At 42.7% G+C, this 21773-nt stretch overlaps 1 protein-coding gene across 2 annotated transcripts in view; it reads left to right on the top strand.

Annotated features, from left to right (window-relative positions):
- Positions 1–21773, top strand: part of PTN (pleiotrophin) — a 74091-nt gene that overhangs the window by 13206 nt on the left and 39112 nt on the right. Inside the window, exon 1 of one of the 2 annotated variants that reach the window (XM_054281973.1) lies at positions 17582–17667. The exons of the other annotated variant lie outside the window; for it this stretch is intronic. Coding sequence (XP_054137948.1) covers positions 17597–17667 — 71 coding nt within the window. The 5' untranslated portion in view covers positions 17582–17596. Of the gene's footprint in view, positions 1–17581; positions 17668–21773 lie in introns of those variants that run through there. 2 annotated transcript variants of the gene reach the window in all.

Genomic DNA, 21773 nt, shown 5'->3' with positions numbered 1-21773 from the left:
TAGTCTCCATGCATCTCACAGAAAATTATTTTAATATTAACTTCTCATAGTAACACTTACACATGTAAAATGTCTTTCGTTTAACTCCTAGAATTATTTATATTATTTGCAAAATTGATGTTTATTCTCTTCTCTTTCCCCCTTTCTGATTCCTATTATGGAAAATCAAGTCTTAAGAAGTTGAGGTTGTGGCCACTTTAATGTTATTACATTTTAAGTGTGGAATCCCAAGGGAACTCTATTGAAAGAGAGGGAGGTTTTGTTTCAGCCTTCATTTTGGAGCTATCCTGCATGCTCAGCAGTGGTGGGAGGGCAGGGCTTGGACATCTGCCACTGTGCTTGCTCCTCAGCAGAAGGTCATGTACAGCTCTTTCCCCAGGTTGCGTTCCTGGGCACAGATGGAATGAGAGAGCTGGGACAGTGGTGTCTTATCACTAGCTGGCCTCACAACAAGCAGTCTCAAAACATCTCTGTGCATTTTTTTCTCTATTTTGATGCATGCCAGCATCTTTTTAGCAGAAGAAAATCAACTTATGCAAGCATATGCCAAGAGCAGGAAGAAAAGGCTATTTGATCAGGAAGTATGAAATGGACTTGTCTTTAGCAGTTGGTTTTCTTTCTTTGTGCTACTGGAATGAGATTTATAACAGTGATTAGTAATCACAAGGGTCACCCAAGTAATTTTAAATTCATATCTTTAGAGAAAAACATCTGTAAAGAAGTATATGAAGAGGAGAGAGCCAATTCTGAGCCTGAGCTGGGCAGCACCAACACGTTCTTCCTTTTTAGCAAACTGGTGTTTGCAAGTTGGGTGCACTGCCACTTGTCAGCCCTGTCTCTCAGCATTTCCATATAAGCCTGTTAACTGGATTGGGCTGGACTTAAGAAAGAGCTCCTTCCTAATCTTGATGAGCTCAAGTGGTTTTTATGGAGGGTGCTCTGCATGGGCACAAGGGCTTAGTGTTCCTTGTCAGCATGTGAGTCACTAAATGCCTTGCAGGTTTTGCTGTGACACACACAGCACCAGGAGTGACAGAAGCCAGCTGAGGTTGCAGATAACCTTCTGCTTTTGGAGGTGGAGCTTTTATAACAAATGCCCACCGTGCCTCTCAGCGTGGCAAAATGAAGGAGTGACAACAAATAGCTTTTATTTAAAGTCAATTATTGTTTAGGTGGAACTTGAGGAAAAATGTGCCTGGTTTGGATGGTGCCCCACTGTGCAAAGGCTTTGGAAATGAAATAACTTGGCCTTTCTGAATAGCACACCTGTGTTTGACATCCAGCTGCTGATAGCACTGCCCTGAACTGCACTGTTAGAGGATTTGTAGGGGAGGTAAGAATTTAGTGTGCTGGTCAGAGTTCAGTGGAAATGTTGTTGTCATTTGACAGGTAGAAACAAGGACTGCCAGCCTCCTGGGACTGGAGTGAGCCTTCAGCTTGGTCTATGGGATGTGGTGGCCTTGTTAGCACAGCAGTGCTGACTCTGGTGCTCACCACAGCTCATGCAGCATCAATGATGTTGTCTGATGGTGTGCTTTTCCACGTGTGTGCTTTGCAGGTTTCCAGCAGCTCTGTGAGGCCCCAGAGAAACCTACCAGTGATCCCATTCTCCTCTCTCCCTGTGTGTGTGGTGAAGCACACAGCATGTGTGTATAGCAGGCAAATCACAGCAGCCAAAGTCAGGAGAAGTCAAAAGGGTCTGGAAAAATCAGTTTCTCTGCAATTGAGAGAGTTTTTCACTGTAAAATGGAACACATTGTCCTTTGAGGTTAATAAAATGCACACATACAAAATTTGGAAGTGTATGGTAGCAGGAGACTGTCTGAGAGCAGTTCCTATTTGCTGCCAAGAGTGCTGAGTGTTCATCTTTTAACCCAGTCAGTCCAGGACAGCTGAGGCTTATACTAGTTGTTTTGTGCAAAGGGACTGACCTAGTTACTGTGTGCTTTCAGTTATGGCACATTTTGGTGTGAGGATTTCCAAGTGGGAGTTGGGTGTAGTGGCTAAAATGTGCTTGACCCCTTTTGGTGCAACTTCAGCATCTGCCTCCTTGGAGGCTCGTTGGTTTGGAGCTGGGGAGGCTCCCAGAGAGGCAGAGACCTCTCAAAACATTTGACTTTGTGATTCCTGGGACATCTACCATAGCTGCAGAGGCAGATGAAGATGGTGTCCAAGAAAGGACCAGAGAGGATTGATTGCAGGGTGCTCTGAACCTGAGGAGAGGACTTTGATGTGCTATGCCAAACCTAGACAGGACATCATGGGAAGCTCCCAGGCCTAATATTGATTGGAAAAAAAGCTGCATTGTCATGCTCTTGGAGCCTTTTCCCAGGACCAGTCCTGGGACAGCTGTTGGGATGGTGGCGCTGGGAAAAAGGGCTCTCACACTGTGGGGAGCAGTGGATGCTGCAGGTAGTGATTGAGAAATGGTGTGAGTGCAGGGACACCAAGGACTGCAGTAACAATGCATCGTTTTTTTTCCCTTTTATCCTTGTGGCTAGAGCAAGACTGTGAATACAGAGGAAGTGCTGTAGGATTAGACGTGTTCTGATGGAAGACCAGGGCAAGAGAAAGGAAATGATGCCCTGTGAAATGCTTTGGCAGAGTTGAGTGTAGGAAGATTACATTTTGCTTGTGTGCAGCAAACTTGATGTAGCTAATAGTATTTAATGCTATTATTTGTTTTTTTGAGGTTTTCTTTTCCTCGGTGTATCTACCACATAAAGGAAAACAGAATGAAAATGTTATTCATATATGTAGTACCTTCCAGGGAATTGGGAGGAGTCCAGTGCAGTTTGCAGTTGACAGAGATTTATTTATCCCTGGCTGAAAAATCAGTTCCTGGGATGCTGAGGGACAGTCTCCAAGCAGGGGTGTGATTGGGCTTTAAAAAATTCCAGCTTCTTGTGTCATACTGTCCATTCAAAACATTTCAGGACATTTTAAAAAGCTGGTCATGATCTGGGCCCATGTATGATTGTTCTCTCCCATTCTCTTTGCTATCCTAATTACTTTTACTGAGCCTTGAGGAGAAATCGCATCACAAATTGTGTGGAGTCTCTGGATCTTTTACTGGATACAGAGTTCAGGCTTCCTCTTGCTCTTCATTGGGAAAAAGGAGAAAAAAAATCTATTGCTGAAAACATACTGGGTTAAGAAGGCAAGAGGTGAAATAATTAGACCTTGTGGCCCCTGGAATGTCAGGATAAGTGGGTGTAGTATCAGACTGCAGGGGAATTCAGAGGCATGGCTTCTTCAGAGCCTTCCCCAGGCGTGAGCTGGCTGGTCTGGTGGCAGAGGAGGTTGATGTGCTGGTGCTCCTCAGAAGCCTGGGTGTTCACTAGCACCCTTCCCCATTTCCCAGTCCCAGAGCTGCCTGAGATAAAAGCTCCGTGGAGCGCCGGGGCCTTGGATCGGCCTGGCGAAATGCAGCCAGCCATTGTGAGTGTGGTTAATTCACACCGTGGCCACAGAAGACAAAATGGATCTTTGAGACAAATGTGGTGGTGGGGGCAAACCCATCAATCATGTGAATGCTGCTTTACAGTAATTCACAAGTGCAGCTTTTCTGTGCAGCGAGGGCTGGCCTGGCCCGATCAATCCCTTGGCTCCCAAATGGGTCTCAGCAGGCAGCAGCTTGCTCCTTGTGGGTTTGTATGTACATGAAAGCCCACTTTATATTAACTCTGTGGAATAGTATTTTTCCCCCTCTCTCTAAACCCCTTAGCACTAATTCAGTGTAATTATACTCACTGAATGCAGTACTGACAGCCCCACTCCTCCCCCTTTCCTGTCAGGATATTTGCCTAAAAATCTCTAGATGAAGAAAATCCAAAACAACGATGGGATTCTTTGTTCTGGCCTTCTGCAGAGGTTTTTATTATTTTAATGTAACCCGATGGTCATGCTTTCAAGTTTTTCCTTTAAAGCTGAAGACTGAAAACACGTTTTAATTTTTTTCTTTTAAAAATTAATGAAGAATTAGACTTTAGTCTATAAGGAAAATGTTAAATATTGCAAAAGTCATTACTAACTGAGCGTTGGAGTAATTATTAACAGTCTGAGGCTGCTGAGGACCTCTTTCTACCTTTCTGGAAGCAGGGAAAGATGTCAGGAAAAGGCAGGGAGCCTCTTTCCACCTGTTCCTTTTTGTGTCTAAGTCTTTGTCGTGGGGTTGGGTGACATTTTCCTTGTCACGTTTCAATGCTGAAAATAATGATGCAAGTGGCTTAGCACAGCATGTTCTAGTCCTTTCCATCTCTGTAGGTATGAATGAAACCTATGTAGTGGAAATTTCTGGAAAGTAGTGATTAAAAAGGATTTTAGGGGGTCACAGGATGCAGGAATTGGCAGATGGGCTCTGAATGTAGTGCTGTGGAGAAAAGTCTAAAACCAAATCTTAGGCATATGCCTGAGAGGGTCAGACCATGGTAATGATGGGAATACCAGGATAAGGCATCCTGTGTTGGTGTCAACATTCTCAAAAGATGCGAAAGAAAAAAATGAAAGGAAAGAAAAAACTCTTCAGCAAACTGGTGCCTGGAGAAAGTTTGGTGTGCAGCTTAAAGAGCTTAGTCTGCCTGACAAACTCAAGAAGAACAGATAACCACATTATAAATATCTCCTAGGGAAGAAAAATTACAAGCACTGAGGGCCTCTCTTAACTTGTTGGGGAAAGCTACGATAAGAAAAATTCAATTACAAACTAATTTACTATATTACAGTGTTGATGGTGCAAGGCAGGATGATAATTTCACAAAAGCTTTCCTTAGAAGGCAGTGGATCTCTCATCTTACAAAGTGTAAATAGCAAATGTGGAGTTGTGGATACCAGAAGATTGGTACAAGGAGCTAACTTGGGCCTTTTGCATAAGGACATCCATTTTGTCTTGACAGAAGAGTTTTTCTCAGCGTCTCAGGGGTGAAATGTGGGCAGGTCAGGGAAGCAGAAGTTGTGTTTTGGAAGATAGCAAATGTGTGCTGCTTTAGCAAGTAATTGAGTTCCCTTTTTAACTGTAATATGCAAATACTGTAATTTAGGTGCCAATTTGCTTCCTACAAAGGCTGTGACATGTTGCAAGTCACACCTCTTGTGTTGCCCTTTATCATATCAATTTGTAGCTTGGCTCCTGTAAACCTAGAGAAATAGAGTCAAACATCATGTGGAAAGCAGAGGGAACAGAGAAACATGCACCATAGAAACTAAAAGGGCCACGATGGGAGGTCAGCAAAGTAGAGAGTTGCTTACTCTTTCCTTTCTAGACTTTTTTTGGTTGTTGGTAGTTTTTTTCTGTTTTCTTTGTGTTTTTTCTCCTGCTTACCTTGTCTTTTTGGAGTGCTAGCTAAGTGCATGCTTTCCTTTCCAATCAAGAGATATTTTCTTGACAGCAGACAGGCAGGCCCCAAGCCCTTATTCCTGAAACCCAGGTCCTTGGGCACAGCAGGTCTCCATCCAGGCATTATCTTCCTCTCTTCAAATCTCACCCACATGAAGCCTCTTAGAAAGGTGAATCTGAATGAGGGAAAACATGCATTTTTGAGATAGGTGGATTGTGTTTCGGTGGGGTGGAGGGAAGTGTCAGCTTTATAGGCTTCCTTTGCTCATGGGAGCACCACATGCTTTTCTGGCCATGTGGATAAGCCAGTTCTGTTTCCAGAATCAAGGGACCCACATGCTTTTCTGGCCATGTGGATAAGCCAGTTCTGTTTCCAGAATCAAGGGACCCACATGCTTTTCTGGCCATGTGGATAAGCCAGTTCTGTTTCCAGAATCAAGAGACATGCTGATTTTCCTCTCATTGAGAAGAACGAAGAAGCTTAGCAGCTTTGAACTCTAGTTCAATCTGAGCACTGGCTATAGCTATAATAAACTGCTGGCTTTATTTAAGAAGATTCTGGAACATCAAATACCAAGCAGGATTTTCCCAAATGGGAAAATTTGTTTGTTCCTCTCTCAGAATATGGAACTGTGCCAGTCCTTAAACTGTATAATACAGCTTGGGTGGGGAGGACAGGGGGCAAGAGAGCAGAAATTGTCAGCCTGTGATGTGGAAGGTGGTTATACATCAGTTCCACTGACCTTGGAGCAGCCTCTGCTCTCTTTGTCCTGCTTTGTTTCACAGAAGGATCATTCTCCCCAGTGAGCATTGGGAGCCATTAGGACCCTTTTGTTTTCTCTATATGATTAATTTTGCCTGTTTTGATGGTTGTGTTGATCTAGTGGAGCTATCTGGTGATTCAACTTCAAGAGGCTGAAACTTAAGGCTGAAAACTTTGGATAGAAGTGCCAGGATTGGGCCAGCCTGGATTCTGTGGAGCAGCAGGAAAGTAATTTGGATTTCTAGAGGTGGTGAGATATTTATTCTCCAGCTTTATGCAGGTAGCTCCTCCTGTTGCTACAGACAGTGTTTTCAACAAGTTATGTTGTTTAGGGGTCTTAATTTTGAACTTTTTTCTGTGAGCAGTTGCCTCGGTAGGGAACTTGCTAGCACAGGAGAGGACATTTGTTCAAACAACACTCACTCACAATAAGTGTTACCTGAGCCAAATAACTACAGATAAGCAGGCAGCTTGATGAGATTAGAAGGGCAGCAGTAGATACCACAAACAGAGGCATAATACACTATGAGCTACTCAGATTAGCTCCTAAAATCCTTAAACAGACTTTACTGAGCTGTGCCTGTTGAATTGTTCCCTCGTGGGACACCGTGTTTTGATTTGTGTTGCTGACACAGAGGAACCATCCATGCTACCTTTTGAGTGATTGTGAGCTGCCAAAGAGAGTTCAAAGCCTGGAGCACACTGAACTGGGGAGAGGCAGCCAGGAGCTGGTGCTCTTGATGAACAGATGGTGACCCAGAAAGCTGTCTGCTCAGCAGTAAGCACTTAATGACATGCAGGTGTCCTTCATGTTTGGCGCACTCAAGTTCTTAAATTTACTGTAGGAAGTTTCTTTGAAGACCAAATGAGGCTTCCCACCTCTGTGGAGCCATTTGTGGCACAATTTGCTGCTTCCAAAATCTGTCTGTTGATGTTAAACAGATGTGCAGGCACAGAGCTGACCTGAGCTGCCCTACAGCAGGAATCAACCAGAGACATCTTCATTCAGGGCAATTCAGAGCCGTAGCCTGAGGCCACCAGAGAGAACATTTAGAGGGTAACTCTAAAATATTACTGATATCTGTTCTTAACAGTAACACTAGTTTGTTATGCCACAGCTGTGTGCTTGTTCTGTGTGGAATAGCATCATCCATCATCAACTTTTGCAATGCCCTGAATAAACAGTGATTTATTTTTTTTAGAACTAGCAAAAACCTTTCCAAAGTGATCTCTTTGTATTTGCAGCTTTGAATAGGCAAAGCTACATGGAGGTGGGGAGAAAGGAAGAGATCTGTGGGTTAGAGGCTTGGAGAAGATGAGACAAGATATGAGGAACCATCACTGGGTTTCTTGGTCTCTTCCCCCTCAGCTGTGTTGCAGGGCTGTCTCCCTTTGGTCCTGCATTACTTGCAGCTTTTCCACCTTAGCAGAGCTGTTTCTCAAGAAGGACAAGGCACAGAGGGGTAGCAGCAATTCTGCATTGTGCCTTCAGTGCTGGCATCCCTCTGCAGTGGGATGTGCCTCACCATGCTTTAATGGGCAATACCTGTGGTCTCAGCAAACCTTTGTGTGTTGGGAGGGATTGAATCCCCAATGACAGGGCATGAAAAAATAATAAAAACACCACCTCAACAGTAGGCATTCTGCAGGTGAAAAGGAGTGGTACCTGTGCCTACTTCTGTTTTTGATAGATGTGTTTTGATAGCTATGGAAGAGAGATTTGGAAGCAATGGAGAATGCCAGCTTTAGTGTCAGTTAATTTGTATACAAGCTGCCAATTCTGTTTTTCTTTATTCAAAAAGCTTTGTGAAGATACTGCCTACCTCTTACTGTGCTTCCCAGGCTGTATATTGTGTATTCACTGAAGGGAGTGTTTCTGCTTGTGTGCCTGGATTTCCCTGCCTGAGAAATCCTCAGGGTAGCTCAGGCTGGGGCAGGCTGTGAGCCACCATGGAGGGTCATACAGATTAACCAAAGGCTGAAGCTTGAGTGTGATCTCTGTGGCCAGCAGAGGTGCTAACATCATTCCCAGGAAGCTTGGCTTGGCATCCAGTTCCCTGAATTAACATTGAATCAAGTTTAATGATTCCTGCCTCTTGGGTGATACCTTTTCACTCGAATGCTAAAAAAGAGGAATTAAATAGTGGCAAAAGGATTGGAGGAATGAAAGAGAATCATGCCTCATTAGCTTTAGGAAGGAGGAAAAAGAATCTCACGGTTTGGAATGGTAATCACTCTGCAAGGGGCAGCTATCTCCTGGAGTTATCACTTAATCTCTAGGTAGGCTCTCTTCCGAGTTGTGCTTAATGGGTAAGCTTTGGACTGGCCTTCACTGAAAAGGAGAACTGCATTGTTATTTCTCTGTTGGGATGAGGCTGGAAGGCAGTCTTAGGTAAGAATTTGCCTTTTACTGAGATCTGCCCTTTACAGCTTTTCTCCCATAACCATCCCCAAAGGCCCTGCTGGCTTCTGCCTGATTTTTGGCATGCTTAAGATGAATTTTGACTGGTTATTCTGGGAAGTCATCAATTATATAAATATCCTAGTATAATCTATGACACTCTTATCTAATACCTTTGCAAAAGATTCTGGGTTTAGGGAGTCACTTGTCACAGCTTGTTGCCTTCCTTCTGTCCTGCTTATCTCTTTTTCAAGTGGTGCAGGCAAATTAAGCTCTTTGGAGCTGCTGCATTTCAGACTTTCCTTTCTGTCCCTCTCCCTTTCTCTCTGTCACTGGCATCAGCAAGCTCCCTCAGCTCTGTAAGACAGCATGCAGTAGCACGTTTTCCTTCATCTGACGTTGGGATATGTGGTGTCCTTTGGCTGTGTTTGTAATTATTATTGTTTGATTCAGGTGCTCTGAAAAGAAGGAGCTCTTTGCAGTAGTAGTGAGGTTGTAAGAAATGGGGAAATTGGAGGAACGCCCTGGAAAACTGGTGCTATGTCTGAGTGAATGAAGCTATTGCTTCTAGAGTGCTTTACTCCCTAGTGCTACAAATGGCTTTGGAATTTGATTGATAGCACACGTGAAGACAAATCAATGTGATATGTGATGCCGAGGTGATGGGGAGGAAAGGCAGGTGTATGCATCAGGAGAATGATGACTTCTCTCTAAAGTAGATTTGCTGGACCGAATTTAAACACTAAAAACACAGCTTTGTTTGTAATTATATTTTTTCCTTTCCATGAGTGGTGCATCCTTCAGACTTTCACAGAGATTTCTTTTCAGGAATTTCTCCCTTCTCCCCTCAAATTTTTGTGTTTTCCTGGTAATCCTGTGTTAAGAAATTCTATCTTGGGAAGGGGCTGAGGAAACCACCCCTGCTCCCCAAACCAGCATCTTTCTTGGTGGAATCTGTAGTTTTTGCAAGTGAACTATGTTCCCTCACACCTCCTGTGCTTTTCTTTTTCAAATCACATAACTTCCTGCATGAGGTAACCTTTTCTATCTCAGGCTGTCTCTCTCCCTTGCCTGCTCTGCCTCTGGCTTGCTCTCTGGGTCCCTTGCTCAGTGATGAATGAGTTTCATTCATCTTTCTTTTGGGGGCTCTGTGAAAAGCTTTAGACTTTGCCTGCTCCCATTTTTTCGCTCAGCCATTCATTTCCATGGCAATGGAGAAAGGAGGGGGGTGGCAGAGTGGGTGGCAGTGGGGCCGGAGGTCAAGAGTGGCCACTTTCTGAATTAAAGCTTTGAATTCCATTAAAGGTGACACGTTGTAACCTGGAGTAACTCTCCAAGAACTTGGCTGTCAAAGTCATCAAAGCAAAGGGAGAGGGAGGCAGCAGAAAGAGAGAGATCAGAGGAGGGGGAGGAAACCAAGAGCTTGGAGCTGCTGTCAGGATTACATCTGGTGACTTAATATAGGGGTAGTTCATTTGTGTTGCCATACACTGTGCTCCAAAATCTGCATGTGGATGGGGTGTGTGAGCTAGGGAGGATTCCCCTCGTCCTTTGATCCACAAATGTAATCTGCTGGTTAAGTAAACAGCCCTTCTCCTCTGAGAAATGGGAGGGGGAAATTGAGTGGAGATAAGAATCCCAGCTACTTTGGCATTTCACTAGGTTATTTTTTAATCTCTTTCAAAGAGGTTCCAGGAGGACTTGGCCCACAAAGATGAGGGATGTTTTCTTGGCATCACACAAACAGTCCTTGAGTGAAAATCTGTGTCCCAGAAGACAGCATGTGAAACAGCAAAGTGTATCAAGCCGTTTCCAAACTTCCCAAGTTTAGGTGTTTTAAGCACAATTATTTAGGAAACTTGTAAATCCCTACATTGAATAAAAATCCAACAACAAGAGCCCAAAACTAAAGTAAAACCTGCTGAATTTTGACATGTGCAGGTGTTTTTTCTGTGAAGGTTGGTTATGCAGGGGAGGAATTGGAAGGGGGCACCAGCACCTCACGCCTTGTGTGTTACATTCTGAATTCACATCCCCTCTTTGATTGCTCTCATCATGGTGGTAATCAGGTCTGTGTTAAGATTCCCCTTTTTTACACTTCTGTCTGATGAGCCAGTGGTTCAAAGCAGAATTTTCTGTTAGCTGCCAAGTGTTGCAGGATCTTGCTTCTGGTACTATTGAGTTTCAGAACTTGTTATTCCTCCATCTCCAAGCTTTCCATTTCTTCCTGTATGATGACCTGAGCCTAATATGAACTAGCAGGAAAACCTGCTAACTGTAGAGTGGAAAAAAACTAGCATGCTTGATTTCTTGAGTTTTCTGTAATAAATGAAAATGCAAATGTTTGGTGCTAAACTCCTTGATTGAGGAACCTGCTTGGAAACCTTGCCCCAGCGTTGTGTTTCTCAGCTTTCAAAATTTGCTTAGATCCCAGACTGAGCAATGCTGTTCTTGCCAGCCCCTGAGTATGCTGCTGTCAAAAACTGTGCTGAGTGATCAGCAGCTAAAGTTTATAAAAGTCTCTCTGTACTCTGAATCACACATGATAGGAGACTTCAGCATCCCGGTCAAGTTGGGATGTCTGCAAAGACTCAGTTCCTTCTCATTTGGATACTTGACACTTTGTGGAAAGGTTTTCCTTGTAATTATGGTTTCTCTGCTTGTTTTGCTGCTCACTGAGCATCCCTGAGCTTCCTTGTGGGCCTGTAATGAACGGCTTAACCTGTTAAAGGTAGAGGAGGATGCTGAGGTTTTTATTTTGCTAGAAAGGTGGATTTATTTTGCTGGAGGCTGTTAGAGTTCTTGGCTAAAAGTCAACTGTGACAGGCTCTGGCTGTTGTGTTTTTTTTTATTATTCTGCGTTCCTTCGTATACAAAAATGAATTCTGGAATCCTGTAAAATAATAATCTTAATGATTCTTTTTTCTTTTCCAAGCCTATATTTTCATGGAGTTTTTCTACTGATGTGTGATACAAAAGACAGGAGTAGCCAGTAATTGGTCTAGTGATATAGCATATTATTTTTTAACCTTGGGCATTTCTTCACTTGTTTAAAAAAAAATGATGAAGGACTCATGGCAAAAGGAACACTGGGTTTTTCAGACTAATTTGCACAAACCCTGCATCTTTCCAACGGAGTAAAAGTAAGAATTGAGGCTGTATATAGTAACTACAGGAGGTAAAAAATGAGGTGCTAGGAAAGTTATTAGAAAAGTGTGACATTCATGGGCATTTTTTGCTTGTTTGTTTTGGGGGCTAGGGAAGATAGGGAAGGAGTAGCTTGATTTGCCAGAAATTCTCTAAACTGACAAGCAAAGGCAGAATGGAGGCTTACATTACTGAATGAGTGAGAGTCCTACCAGTCAAAGGTAACTCTAGAGATGTTAAAACTCCTGTAATGAGGGAGAGAATCAGCTGTAATATTCATTATTCCCTGCTAAAGGGGAGACTGCTGAGAGAAAGAGCTCTAACTTTGGAGAAATGCTGGAGTTCATAAAGGCAGCTAGAACAGGCAGGGAAAGAAAGGATCAAAACTGCAACAGCAACCCCTGGTTCAGAGGTATGCCAACTCAGGCCAGGGGGACCCCAGAAATAGGCCAGAGACAAAGTGAACGGAGAATAAAGGCATAGGAGGACTTTTTACATGAGAGGTAGGAGATGGCAGAACAGGGAGTGAGAGTGTAGAGTTTCTTTGTTAATAAGGAAGATATTGGCCTAGTTTAGCACACTCAGACTCTGTTTGGCAGCACATGAATAGGAGGGGAGCTGCTGTTGTGTTTGTGATTGTGGCATTTGGTGGGAGGTGTCCCTGCACCTGCAGGATGGGGAGTTTGGTGCAGCATCACCTCAGAGAAAGGGTGCTGTGAGCTGCCTCAGGTGCTGCACTTGTACCAAGTGCACTGGCCAGTGAACCAGGGCTGTTCTCTTTTTCTTCTTAAGAGATTTGTGTCCTATTTTAATCTGCTTTTGTTGGTGAGATGTTTGTTTGGAGCAAATCTGCTCCAGCAGGATTTTAGGTTCTGTCATTCCTCTATTCCACTCACCTGAAACAAACAAAAACTAAGACAATCGACAGAAAGAATAGAAATTTGATTTGCTGGAGAGACTGCATTCATCTCTTCCGCTATCTTTGATCCTCCTTTTCCAGGTACGCTTTCCTTCATGTGACAGTCTCATAGTTTCACCCTCAAGGGTGTTGCCTTGCTCAGTCTTATTAAATTTCTTTGTATTTTCATATCTGCTTGGATTGCATTCTTCCCCTCTGTGTAGCAAACCCACTTGTTAATGTTGGCTCTGCCTTGAGAAGCTAGTGCTAAGAGGAAGCTGACTTAATTGTGTTCTGTCTGAGGAGTGAGAGTACTCTGCCTTGCAGAAGCTGTAGTGGGACTGATTGGGTAAAGCACAAGCAGTTTTCTTTCCTGTCAAGCCATTTTGAGGATCAAAATGCAGGAATCACATTTTGCAAGCTGTAGTAATCATGCCTTCCTTTTAGAGGGGTGTCTTGCTGAAGAGCAGACAGACATGGCGGAACATTAAATCACAGGACTTTTGCCTCCATACCTGGCTGGATGCTGACTGTAAAACTTGTTAGCATGGATGAGGTGAGGAGAAGGGCATGTACTGTGTGTTATCTTAAAAGAGAAGGGGACAAGTGGTACTGAAGTAGCTTTTTGTTTGTAGGAACTGAGAGTAGCAACATTGCCACTTCAGCTGTGTCTCAGCCATGTGCAGCCTCTGACAATTCTGATAAAGTCCTGTATCTGTAGGAACAATGTTCTTGCTCCTTCAAAGAGACCTAATTGCTGTGGAGGACAGCCTGGAGCTGCAGGGCTATTGGTCCTCTGCTGGTGGTTTGTACCAAAGGAACACTTTGGACTGCAAAGATTTCTAGGATCCTGTGTGTCTTCTTTGGTCAGGGAGCCAGGAAGCCAGAGTAGCCTAATAATGGCTGAAATTGGTAGGAAGCCACCTGAATCAGAATTGTCTTTGCTTTGGAGGCAAGTCCAAACCTCTAGTAAATGCAGAGGAATGGTTTGATGATTTGTGCAGTCTGGGTGGTGTGAAGAGGTCCTGATCACATGAACTGTTTAAATGCAGCTTCCCTGATACCTGTGAGAGCATGATTTGCTGCTAGGAAAGCTGGTAGGAGTGCCTTGGAATGGTCTGCTGCCAACTGGCCCCTGAAATGGCATGACCTCCTGGGATGGTTTTGTTCCTTCCTGCCCCCAGTCTCCAGGCATTTTCACTAAGAGTCCTGCTTTTTATTTCTAAGGTTATTTCTGGGTCAGTGAAGATGAAGATATAATCCTTGAGCCTTGTGAGGTAGTTACCTTAATCATCCAACCTTCTTCTGGCAGAAAGCTGCTTACAACAAGCCTGTGCTGTGGCAGGGAGAGAGGTGGAGGGAGAGGAAATAGGGTGGCCTGGATCACAGATCTGGAAATAGATGCTGGAAATCCCACTCTTCTGACGTAGAACTCCCATGGTTAAATCCCCTGACAGCCTCTGGCTTATGTAAATGTTTATATGAGGGGAAATCAAATTACTCCAATCTTCCAGCGGTTGAAAGTCTGACATCTACGGGTAATTGCTTTTCACTTAAATTCTATAAGGTTTAGTAGTAACAGTTATTAAATTCTGTGTTTCCATCCTTTGAAATCCTACAGAGTGCTTTTTTTTAAGTCTGAAACTTAGCAAGTTCCGGTGTAATTAAGCTGTCATTATCTTGGCTTGAGAAGACAATCTTCAGGAGGATTTATTTTTTCTCCATTTTCTTTGTTGAGTTTCAGGGCACACAAACTAATTGCCTGCTCTCAGGTGAGCTACTACCTCAGTTCCAGTGTGCTCATCCTAGCTGGCTGGGCTGAGCTTCATGTTCGGAGACTTTCTGTATCAGCCTTCCTCCTCAATTCACAGCCTGCTTGTCCCTGTGTCTCCTGGCCCATCCCATTCCTGACTGTCATTTGCTTCCAAGTCCTTTCTTGTACCATCTGTTTTAGGCCTTTGCCATCTGTGTGACACAGTCCTCCACCCTGAAAGGGTTCAGAGTCTTTTCCTTGAGTGACAGAGTTGGGACTGATTCCTGTGCTCAGTGTATCTAACATACAGCTTTTGTGCCATCCCTGTCAGCTTTTGGGAACTGTTTCTCATAAGGTGAATATTCAATATCTGTGTGCTAGGACTTGACTCTGTACCTTCAGCAGTGAATAAGACTTCAGGTGACAGGTCATGTGAAAATGCAGTGATGTGGTGGTATATTTGCTTTTTAAATATATATTTAGAAGAATTAGTAGACAAGGGATGCAGACAAATGCTAATCCAAGTCCTTGTCCACCTCTCACTGGGTTCATTGTGACTGAATCATGACTTTTCTCTTTTTCTGGAAAACTTCAAAACGGGCAAATGCTGACTCTGAAAAGATGAAGCAAATGATTACTGCTCCTCTTTGCTTTGTGCTGTTGTAGTGGGAGGGCAGATCAATGGGGTGAGTGAGGAGCTGGCTATCTGCCCTATCTGACCCATAAGGAAACATGGTCCTGGGGTAGAAGAGGCACTGGCTTTATTCCATCCTTTCCTTTATTCCATCCTTTATTCCGTCCTTTCCAAAGGCGGGCTGTGGTTACTGCCAGTCCTGTCCGTGTGGTAGTGAGGATGTATTGCAGGTTGCTGTGCATCAGAGCATCACAGTAACCAGCAGTGCTGCTCTGGGAGTCTAGGAAGAGCATCAGACTAATTTTCTCATCACTTTTGGCTGATGTGATTAGCAGTCAAGGCTAATTACCTGCAGGAACGCTCCCGCTTGCCTCCCTGAATCCATACATGAGAAAGCTGGTGTTATGATCCTGGGCAGTATAAGCTGTTCTTCCTCCTTTCTGTCATAGATGAAGATATAAATATTAATGAATTTAGAACAGGGTAATGCTTCATCCTCTTTCCTCAACTTGTCTTTTTTCTGTGTTCTGTGTCGTTTTGTTTCTCTTGTTGCTAGAACAAGGAATGGCTGGAATGTTCTCAGAAGCAATCTCATATGCATACATCCATTATGCAAACAGATACAGGTTCTCTTTTTGTAGCAAAAAGTAAAAGTAGAGAAGAGCCAGCAGGTCTCAGTCTCACAAAGTACCCAGAAGGGAAAACCTGAGATGGCAGGGCTGGATTTTGGTGTTTGAAGCCTTGCCTCCTGTGCTGGCACACATCACTGAAGGTGCCTTCAGCCTTAGTGAGCTAATTGCTCAGGAGTGGGATTGAGAATCATTGAGATTGATGATGTCCGTGGAGAATGAAGGGTGTATGGCTGAGATCCTTAAAGGCCTGCTGACCGAGTGGTGGCTTGGCTGCTGGAGATTGTGTGGCTGCAGTAATGCAAAAAGTTAATGAGGTGAGTTAGCTCCTAATGAGCCCTGTGAAGCCAGAGATTTCCAATATTCCAGCTACTCAGGATGGAGCTGAGCTGCAGTGATGTTTAGCTGTATTTAAACTTCACTGCCATCTGAGAAGTTATCAGCCCTTGCTGAGCACTGAGCAGAGGTGTAGAAGATGCACATTTTGTGAATCTAGGTGTCTCACACACCAGTCCCTTAGGACTGAATAGGCAAGCACTTGCCTGATTAACCCTATCAGCAGAGGAAGTTGCCAGAAAAAAAGAATGGAGTTTGTGAGATCCACACATTCATTAAAGGCAGCAAGCTCTCTTAATGTGGGTTTTTACTTTCTAAAGCATGCAGCCCTATAGACTTGAACATGTGATCTTGCAGTTTTAAATATGAGAAAAGATCCGGTGCTGGGTCCATTTAATGTTTTTGGCTTTGTTTTATTTTGCCTTGATTTTTTGAAGATTATTATTGTTTTACTTTTTGTAGAAACAGAGGTGGGAAGGGATGATGAATGCATGAAATTTTCCAGTACTTTAAGCTTTGTCTGTAAGTGAAACAGTTTTTGGCTCTGCTTTCTCTTGGCATCTGATGAACAATAACAAATAGCATAATTTTCAGAAAGTTTTGACAGTGGAAGGTTGTTCCTTGCCCTTCTGTCAGCATTACTCTTTCATTTTCCAAATATCATCAGGATTTATGGTGCCACAAGGTCCGAGTTGAATGTAAGTCTTTCTGTTTCTACTTGGACTGTGCTACCTTACTCATGCCTTATTGCAGCTGTAACTTGAACTCAATCCTCAGAGGTATTTTCTCTGATAGGGACTAAAAGTCAGTCTCAGGAAAGCTTAAATATGCTGTTTCTTTCGGGCAAGATATTTTCAAAACTACACTGGACTTTTTCTACCTTCTTGTTGGCAATAATTTCCAAATGCAGTCATTTGGTATAATTAAAAAGAGAACAAACTATTTTTCCCCCCTTTTCCTATTGGCAACATTTAACTCAAAGGGAGGCTGCGTATTGCCAGAGTCCTCCCACTCCAGTCATGTCCTGCAGGGACTCTGCATATTGCTTTGGAGTGTGCCAGGACCTTTTAGTCACCCACACCCTGGCAGAGAAAGGAAGATCAGCCATTTGATAGTTTTCCTGCATTGATTTTCTGACATTGCTATGAAAACTATCAGGGATGTACTTTCACTGTTATGTTTGTGGCCATCTAAAGCCTTTAAAAATCTTTTTTTTTCCCCCTATGGTTGTTCAGGACGGGGCTGTGGTCACATGAAGATTTTTCACATTCTGGTATATCATCACCACCAAGCATTTTCCAGTATAAAGCATGAATGGCTACTGTTGTGGAAAAAAGGTCAATTAATCAAAAATACAATCAGTCATGAAGTATAGTATGCCCAAAGATCAAGAACAGTCTTAAGTAAAGTCTGTCTTTGTAACTTAGGTTTTAAGCGACAATGTGTTTGGGTTTGTTTTTTAATTTTTTGGGTTTTTTTTCATTTGAATTGTTGTGCTTTAGAATGTAAAGTAGGGAATGAACCTGAGTGTGACACATTGAGAATTTTATATCCATTGCCTTGCACCTTTGCTGAAACATTTGCATTGTGAATTATTCCCTCAGTCTTAAACTGGAGCAATTATCTGCGTCACTGGCCATAGAGACCACTGAGAGTTCCAAACCAATTGATAATAACTGGTACTGTTTTGGAATTGTTGCATGTTTAGGTGTCTCCCATCATTACAAGAAGGATTTTATGGTTTGGCATGTTGCCCAGTCATTGGTTCAAGGTGAGTATAAAACATTAATGGATCATTTTCCTATTCATTTGAATGAGGATAGACAATTTAAAAAAACACACAAAGCAGTGAAAAATTGGGCTGATGCTGTGAATTGTGTTCTTTAATGTCTTCCTGGTCCATAAAAGTTTGTTTTGGCATCTAGGTAGACTTTGTAGTTAAGAATTGATTTCTAGATAATGTGAACCTTATCACCTTTCTTTTTACTATGTATATAATTCTTATCTTCCATCTGTCACCCTTTCAGTACATCCTTAGCAACTTCACCTAATGCTTTGATGTGTACCAATGCAGACTTTTAATCGGTGTTAAATTTTCCACTTTGTGCAGTTTGTAAACTGAAATCACTAGATTATCAAACCTTGACCTATGTTGCTAACTTCTTTCTACTAGAGATCAAACAATGTAGGCTTTTTTTTTTTTTTTCATTTCATGTGATTGGGGTTGAGAATTTTTAAATTAAACCCCAGCCATTGCTCTTGGCATGGCAGTACAGGGAGGAAAAAAAAAGAAGCAGGAAAAGGCCAAAGTGCAGTTTGATACTTTGGAAATGCAGCACAATGAAAAGGTGAAATGTTATGGTGGCAGAATTTAATTAGCTGTGAGATAAGAGAAAACAAATCATGACATTTATTTTTAGGAAGAAGCCTCCCACAGAGAACTGTGAATACCTTGCAGGGAGAAACAGGCTGAAAGGGGCTGTTCAGCGTGCAGATATTCTCATTAAGCAATGAAGCAAGAAAGTATCTTTAGAAACTGAAGTTTTTATTGTTGCTGTTGTTATCACTATTAACAATGCCACCCATGAAGAAGAGTGGGTTTCTCCCACAGCCACTAGTGACATCCTAAGAAATCCTGGGGATATTAGGCAATCCTAAAAAAACAGCTGCTTTTGCAGACTAGGTATTCCAAAGAGAATATACTGCCTGTATTTTTGGTGAAAGAAGGAAAATAAGTCAAATGGTAAATTGAGATTGAAATGAGAGTATAAGTTAGAGTGAAAAGGGGAAAGAATGGTGGGAAAAGCCAAGTTAAAAGAAACTAAATAAAGGATCACTTAAGAAGTGCAAGGGTAGACTCTGGAAATTAGTATAAATGGAAAAGAGCTTTCTTTTTGCACTTCCTTTCTATCTGAAACAGTATTTTGCTAACTCTCAGCTTCCTGTATATTAGTCTGAATTAGCAGATGTCCTGGTTCTCTGGATGGGGTCCCATTCTGTACAGCATCAAGCTACAGGATGCAAAAGGCCCTGCTGTGTCTTTTAGATGATCAGCAAGAATAATAGCTGAGGAAATACAGAAATGGGATTTGTTGTCTTTATCTAGGTCATATGAGTATAATTAACCCATTGCAGGCAGCAGTGTTCAAGTAAGTATTTACATGTGTAGGTGTGCCTGTATATTTGTATATGTGTGTGCATTTGGTTGGTCATACCAAAAAAGTCAATTAGACGGGGAATAGTCAGAAAATGATAGATGATTAAAAGCAGGAACTGACAAAAAAGTTTGCTTTATATCATTGTGTGGCATCCAGTTTGCTCTCTGTCATGGTTTAACCTCAGCTGGCAATTAAGTACCATGCAGCCAGTAGCTCACCTTTTTCTCTAGTTGGAATGGGAGGATAATTGGGAAGGGGGTAAGACCCATGGGTTGAGATAAAAACAGTTTAGGAAGTGAAAGAGAATATAATACTTATAACAATAATAGTAATTGTAATGAAAAGGGAGACAGCACAAAAGAGAGAAACAAAAAAAGAAATAAAACCCCAAGTAAAGCGCATAACAATAGTTCCCCACCCACTGACTGATGCACAGACAATCCCTGAGCAGGGATAGGCTCCTCCTGGCCAATTTCTCCCAATTTTATATACTGAGCATGATATTCTCTGTGGTATGGGATAGCTCTTCACTCAGTTGGGGTCAGCTGTCCTGTTTGTGTCCCCTCACAACTTCCTGTGCACCTCCAGCCTGCTGGCTGGCAGGGAATGAGAAGCTGAGAAGTCTTTGACTTATTATAAACACCACTTAGCAGCAAGTAAAACATCTGTGTGTTATCAACATTATTTGCATACTAAACCCAAAAAGCAGCACTGTATCAGCTACTAGGAAGGAAATTATCCTAGTCAAAAGCAGGAGATCCTTCCTCATTCTTGTCACACTCATCCTACATCAGTCCACAGACTCTGTATTCATAGCTATGAAGAGACTGGAAATAGCCCTTGAGTTTTCAGTGGGAGATGCCCAGAAAAGTTGGTAGAAGTTGCATATAGCAGGGATGCTGTGTGTTGGGTAACACCCCGTTGGATGTGACAGTCATGTGTGACTGACCATTCTTGTAGGTACCAGAATTCAGCCAGAGTTCGCCTACAATTCAGTTTTGTCTTGTTTAGATGTTGTGTGTCTGTGTGCAAGTCACTCTGCAGTACTTGGGCTCTGGGGGATGCATAATAATCTGTGGCTGTTGCTGTGCTGGGGAAGGGCTGAATAAGTCAACACAGCCCCTTGTCTGAAGCACTGCTAGCCCAGTGGGGAAAAAAATGCTTAGGAAGGAGCATTCATTCACTATTTCATTCCTTATTTGGTGGCAGGATATTCCCCTATGGTAATTAGTACAGTGTTGGTTTAAAAATCATCCTGTCTAGCTCAGCCAGAGGCACCTTTTGCATGAGCAGACAGCTTAAAATCCAGCAGAGGGCAATGCTGTATTGCACCTATACAGCTACTGTAAATGAATCTATCTCGAGGACCCTTGAGTTATCTTCCCTAATGAGAAATCATGCATTTAATTCGTGGCAGATTATACCAGCCTTGTGGTTGGGATTTTTCAATAAAGTCCTGAGGTGTTTCTGGAAAAATCACTCCCACTGGAGGCAGGTGTGTTGGCAGTATAAGGAGGGACTGATTACATTGCAGGTTTGAGCTGTGTAGAAATAAACTGCTAAAGACTTGCCATAACTTTTCACTAAAGCTATCAAGAGTTAACATCTCTCACCTTTTCTTCTTTCCCTCCTCAGTACCTGCCCATTAACTTCAGCTACTGCAGTTTTATTAAGGCCTTTTTGCCCCCATCAGTATTTCTTGCAAATTCGCAAAAATGAAAAATGACAAAACTTAGTAGTTAAAATAGACTGTGTTCTTGGGAGACTCATTGAAATGAAATTCCTTTTTTACAGAAATTGTAAAAAACCATGCATACCACGACACTTTTCTGCTTATTAAACCTCTGGGAAGAAATTAAAAACAAAGGATCAATGGGAAGTGCCATTTAGAGTTACAAATACATTCAGCTCTCTAATCCCTCATGAAGAGTTTAAAGAGCAGTGGAAAGCTTACAAGGTCTGGTGCATTTCTAGACAGCTTCAATTTCAGAGGTTTATATGACACTGATTTCATTTGAGGTGGATGGCACTGCTGTTGTTTCAGGACTCTTGTGTGTGTAATTCTGCTCTAGCTGAAGAATCCAGAGCCTTTGGGAGCTCTTTGCTCTGACAAGGGTCCCTGGGCATAGAGAGGAGCCCATGAAATTGGTCATTCAGTCACACACTAACTTGTCTTTATTGCCACTCTGGAGGCTCACAGTAGTAGCACAGTCCCTGGAAAGCTGCTTTTGCCATGCTAGTCTCCAAATTCCTCAGTCAGCAGTAGCAGCAAAGAGTTTCAGTTAAGTTTATGGGAACAGAAACAAAAAGTGTTCACAAGGGATTCTCTCTTGAGTAAAGCATCTCTTTGAGAAGCCTTGTGTACTTTTCCTATCCTCCCAGGTCAGACAATTCTCTGGAGTAACCTGCAGAGAGGCTTGAAGCACCAATGGAGAAGGATTTCACTTTAGATGTCCAAAATGTGTATGTTTTTTTATCACGCTTTGTGTTTTTTCCCTGTTCCTAACTCCAAAAGTCATCAGTGAATTCCACATCTTGCAAGCCAGTTTGTTGTAGGGCACTAGCCATGCTTATTAGGATGCAGGGCAGGGAATCCATTCTCTGTGGTTTGCATATTTGATTATAATTGCAGAGAGCAAAGGAGAGGAGAGGGTGGAGGGGATGAGGATTTGTTTTGCTGGTGCTTACCTCTAGGGTGGTAAGGATGGTGTGATATTGA

The sequence above is a fragment of the Melozone crissalis genome, unplaced genomic scaffold, assembly GCF_028551555.1.
Source record: "Melozone crissalis strain CALT ecotype California unplaced genomic scaffold, PUWL_Pcris_2 ptg000033l_1, whole genome shotgun sequence".
Classification (NCBI taxonomy): Eukaryota; Metazoa; Chordata; class Aves; order Passeriformes; family Passerellidae; genus Melozone; species Melozone crissalis.
The sequence above is the reverse complement of the archived record's forward strand: the minus strand, read 5'-3'. Positions and strand labels throughout refer to the sequence as shown.